We start from the raw sequence: 5,149 nt of genomic DNA, 5'->3' as shown, positions 1-5,149 counted from the left end.
AGTATAGTGTTATTCGCTTTAACAGACGCAAACTATAATTTTTTGTATATTGATGTTGGTTGCAATGGACGTATATCAGATGGAGGTATCTTCAAAAATTGTACATTAAATCGAGCATTGCAAGAAGCCACTTTAAATCTACCACCTGATAAATGCTTACCAAATCGCATTAAGCCAGTACCGTATGTTATGCTAGGGGATGAGGCATTTGCTCTTTCAAAGAATCTTCTAAAACCATTTCCAAGGAGCAGGCCTCTTAATGCAAAACAGAAAGTTTTTAATTACCGACTCTGTCGTGCACGTAGAGTAGTAGAAAATGCCTTTGGTATTTTGACATCACGTTTTCGAATATTTAGAAAACCAATTTGTCTAAAAGTAGAAACTATTAACCGCATGTGTCTTACATAACTTCTTAAAAAAACAATGCCAAGAGGTTACCCTAAATTACGAGCTTGAAGATATTCCAACAAGTATGAGAGGAATAGCTCATCAAGGAAGTAACAATGCGAGTGAAGTCGCACATTCAATACGTAACGAATTTGCAGAATATTTTTATAATGAAGGCCAAATTGATTTTCAGTGGAAACATATTTAGAAATTATTTGATTTTGATTTTTCAACATAAGAAAATAATTTATTGTTACTTATTAATAAATGACTAAACACTAAATAATGACTTTCATTTATGAACTCACGCATTTTACAACTGATGGCGTGGAATTTGTCTTTCTCTGCGTAGTGACATCATCCAAAAAAGTCATACTACCAAACCAAGATAAATTTGGTGTGTAAATATCCTCCGTAGCAGACCCTGTAACTAAAAATGCAAACAAGTTCTATCTTTGCTTTTATTATTATTGTATTAAAGAAAAGAAAATATTGCTTAACTGGTTTTTTTACCTGTAGATTTTGATATATCGACTTTTTTCTTTTCCTGAAGGTACGTGGAACGAATGTTATTTATTTTTTTCTTCACTTGTTCTATGGTAATGTTCATAATATTCGCCATTGCTTCATAAGCGTTATTTCTTTTGTTAATGTCACGGTATTCTTTACACTTCACATCCCATAAACAATCAAAAGATCGATAAATATCAATAAATTGTTCCATCTGTTCCGCCGAAAATTTAGTTTCCGCAATTTTAACTCTCAATAACCACGTTTACTTGGAGACAGGACTCGGTTTGCGCTCTACTTGATACTAACTCGTATCCAAGTGGGAACACTGTACAAGTAAACATTTACATTTCAGAGTTTGTCTCCAAGTAGGGTAACTCGGATCCGAGTACTCGTAAATGTAAATCCCGCTTTAGACCAGAACTGCCGGCAAACGTGTACTGCTTAACCCGATCCGATTATATTACGCTGCGTGTTTTTGTATAATACAATCGGAAAGCAGCTGTACTTCTATTTGAAATTAAATGACAAAGAGTGCTATTTAGATCAGGTGATATATTTAAATGTTTATTTGAATTTGGTAATTTTTACTTTTTATTTATTGTGTATGTCTAATATGACAATAATAAGATGTAGTAAAAAATTTATCATAGTTTGGCTATTTAATTACGTCATATGTAAATATCTACTAACTAAGAACATCTTGCTAATTTCTTAGCAATCTTGTGATCAACAAAAAAATCGTCAAATAATCTAAAAATTCAACAGCATCGTCATTGCTGGCTAAATTGAATTAAAAATAAAATATTATTCAATATTTTTTTACAGGTACTGCTGGTATGACACAACGAATTACATAATACATTGTTTTTCTTACAAATACAAATATTTGTCACACAACCAGTGCGACATTGACATCTAAAAAAACCCTGCCCGTGAGAGTTGGAGTCACATTTTGTAGCTGACCGTAAAGATAACTATTTTCTATTGGTTTCCTCTAGAGAAATGAATTTTCTCGAACATAAATAAAATTCTCTCCTACAGTAACGTTTGTCTAGGATCCCATATTTTGTACCGATTTTATAAAAATCGTCATCAGATTTTTCTACAACAATATCGATAATATTCCTTAACCCAGATATGCCTGAAATTTTTTTTTGTTTTTATTTTGTTCTTTCTTATTGTAAGTAGTTGTTTTTATGTCTCTGAAACATAATCATTTGGAAATTTTCGATTCCCATCTGTAGTTTTTTCAAAAATGACTGGCCTTTTAGAAGGACTGTAGGCACTTGAATACTATAATTTTATTTTCTATAAAAGTAAAATTTTATTTAAAACAAAGTAACATAAATTTATTCAAAAAATGTATAGAAAAAAAATAAAGTTTGATTAGATTTCTTTCACATGGTAAGGCTTAAAACATACAACATGTAATGCAGCATCACACTTCTCACACTTGGTGGAGACTTTTTTGTGGCACATGCGACACCTGGTTTGCTTCCCTTGTGTCACAATTAAGTGATCAATACGATCATATCTCATCTCTCAGTTATGTGATTGTGACAACTTCGATATCTTCGCAAATTTTCGTTGGTTTCCTTCTAAAATGGTCATGACTATTCTCCTTCGAAATCCTAGATGATCCAGTTTTCCATTTTGTTCCCTGTGAAGTTGCCATGCATTTTGAACCGCAAGATCTAACATGTGAAATATAAGAGGAATGTACCACTTCTTTCCTCTCAAACCTATTCTGTAGAGACTTATATTTTGATCTGCCCTGTCAACGCCTCCCATATATTTGTTATAAGTAAATATATTATGAGGTTGGTCTACCTTAATTTTCTTTTTTTCTTTGAGAGAATAACGACTAACTGAATGAGTAGGGTGAACAGGCAAGGCATTGGATGCTAAAGTGACAACGTTATTGTCATGCCATTTAACAACTACAGTGTTTTCTTCGTTAGTTTTGTATTCAATAAAACCTCTACTTTTTTTCTTGAACTGGGATTTATTTGCCAGTGGACATTTTGACGTGCGATTTTCTCTTATGGTTCCTATTATCTTCAAATTTCTTCTAGTCATTTCACTCAGAAGTGGTATAGTCGTAAAAAATTGTCGCAAAAAATGTGATAGGGAAAGCTTTGAATAGAATTGATTATGTCGGTATATTGCAGAATCACAGATGGTCCTAAACCCAGTTCCTTATAACAGGGCTTTATTTCTGATTTGGCACCTTGGTACGGCTCTACCCAAATAACATACCCTTTGCTGGTACAACCTGTCCATAAATTGTACCCATAACGTATGGGTTTACCACGTATGAATTGCTTACAGCCATGGCGACCATAATAAGGCACCATGGCTTCATCCACACTGTGATTTTCAGTTACTGGTGCATACTGTTGGAATAAACTGTTCATTTTATTTATCAATAATCGTACTTTGGCAAATCTGTCTGTCTTGTCTAAATTCGTGTTATCACAGCAATGTAAATTACTGAAAATATACTCAAAACGATCTCTAGATAACGAATTTATAACAAGCTGATTTTGCGTGTCAGAAGAATTTTCCCAATACATTCTACGTCTGGGTAATTTTTGATAACCAGACAGTAGTAGGATGGCGAAAAAATTTTTCATTTCTTCTTTTGTTATGTTTCCAACCCTATTTTTGCTTGTAGCGTACATATTAGAATAGTAGACAAATAAATCTATAACTTCGTCACCCCAAAATAACGAAAACAATTCAATAACCGAATTTTCATTTTGAACAATTTGTGGTTTTGGAACTTCTATATTATTAGGTGTTGAGTCTTGGTTTCTCCAAGCATAGTTTTTCTTCACATATATATGTTGGGAGTTTTTCAGAAGACGTTTTACATCCGACAATGGCAGATTTTCTTCATTATCATCACTACCTGAATCGCTTGGTAAAGAAATATTAACATCTTCTTCAACATTAGGTTCAAAAATTTCTGCCTCGGCTAGAAGTTGCGATCCAGGCAAATTGTTAATATCTAAATGATCTTCATCGCCTGAATCTTCATCAGTAACTTCCTCGCAAGAATTTTTGGGCGGCATAATTGTAAGCGATATTTCGTCATCAACTTCATTGTGATCATCTTCTTCAATGATTTGCAATAGTTCATTCAGAGTGAGACCCCTGTAAAAGAATATCGGTTTGCCTACTGTCCTTCTAGAAGTACACATGATTTTTCTGATACTGATTGATTAGAAACGGTTCTTTTTATAAGCAAGCTGCATCAGCTAAAACCTGATACATACATTTACATGCATGTTCAACGAAAACTAAAAATAGAATAAAACAAAGTCCTCAAAAACTTACCCAACTAAGCGGAAAGGTAAAGGTTCGTCCATCACAAATTGTTTTACCACGTGCTCAATAAAACAATAAACTTCCACTGATTTTGTAAAAGAAATTTCAAGAATAATGTTTGGGGTGACATTTGGTCAAGCGACATCTAGATTCAAATAACTGTATCTCAAAAAATTTAACAAAGATTCCTGTAATATTCAGTGTCCTTTTGGTAGGACAGTAGGCAAATCTGAGTTAAGTCACTTTTGACACGATCTATGTCTACGTGCAGTGCTGTGCTGCAAGACTAGAATTCATGCGTTTAGAAGATGACGCAGACGCGATAATTCAGTGATCTGCTGTGAAGAAGGGAGAACGATGGGCGAGGAATCCGTGTTTTGAGAAGATGACGCAGGCTCGATAATTTCAGTGATCTGCTGTGAAGAAGGGAGAATGATGGGCGAAGAATCCGTGTTGGAGTGAAGAGTCAGCAAAGTTCATTGACTGGTTTTCAGAAGGATAAATATTTACAGATGCTTCCCGTGGAAGACGAGTACTCGATAATTCCACCCTGAGTTCCATACCAAACATAGTTTTGTAAGGAGATTATTGAATACCAGAATTCAAAGCCGTGTGTCTGTGTGTAAAATATATGGACCTCCTACATGAGTCCATATGTCAACTAGATAATATGCGACTTCAGATGCTGTTTTACTTTGCAGTGCCCGAAAAAACGAATTTTGTAAGATGATCTTGGTAGAAAGAATAAACTTGTAATTACCATCTACTTGGGATTGCATATCAACAAGGGCGTATCCAGCTCAAAACAGAACAGAACTGAATTCCTTAGCCTACTTCTTAAAGGTAATATTGTTAATTGTTGATTATGGCATTTTTCACAAGTAAACACCGTGTGTTGTGGGCAAATTGGTTTGCC

General features: G+C 34.2%; 2 protein-coding genes across 2 annotated transcripts; both read right to left on the bottom strand.

Annotated features, from left to right (window-relative positions):
- Nucleotides 1-2,442: 2,442 nt before the first annotated feature.
- LOC130445836 (piggyBac transposable element-derived protein 3-like) lies at nt 2,443-2,979 on the bottom strand. The gene has a single exon (XM_056781720.1). It carries the CDS (start codon nt 2,977-2,979, stop codon nt 2,443-2,445), a length of 537 nt encoding a protein of 178 aa, XP_056637698.1.
- Nucleotides 2,980-2,984: 5 nt separating this feature from the next.
- On the bottom strand, nt 2,985-4,106 carry LOC130445835 (piggyBac transposable element-derived protein 3-like). The gene has a single exon (XM_056781719.1). The coding sequence runs from the start codon at nt 4,104-4,106 to the stop codon at nt 2,985-2,987; it is 1,122 nt and encodes a 373-aa protein (XP_056637697.1).
- Nucleotides 4,107-5,149: the final 1,043 nt, after the last annotated feature.

The sequence above is a fragment of the Diorhabda sublineata genome, chromosome 6 (genome assembly GCF_026230105.1).
Source record: "Diorhabda sublineata isolate icDioSubl1.1 chromosome 6, icDioSubl1.1, whole genome shotgun sequence".
Classification (NCBI taxonomy): domain Eukaryota; kingdom Metazoa; phylum Arthropoda; class Insecta; order Coleoptera; family Chrysomelidae; genus Diorhabda; species Diorhabda sublineata.
This window is presented reverse-complemented; position numbering and strand designations above follow the sequence as displayed.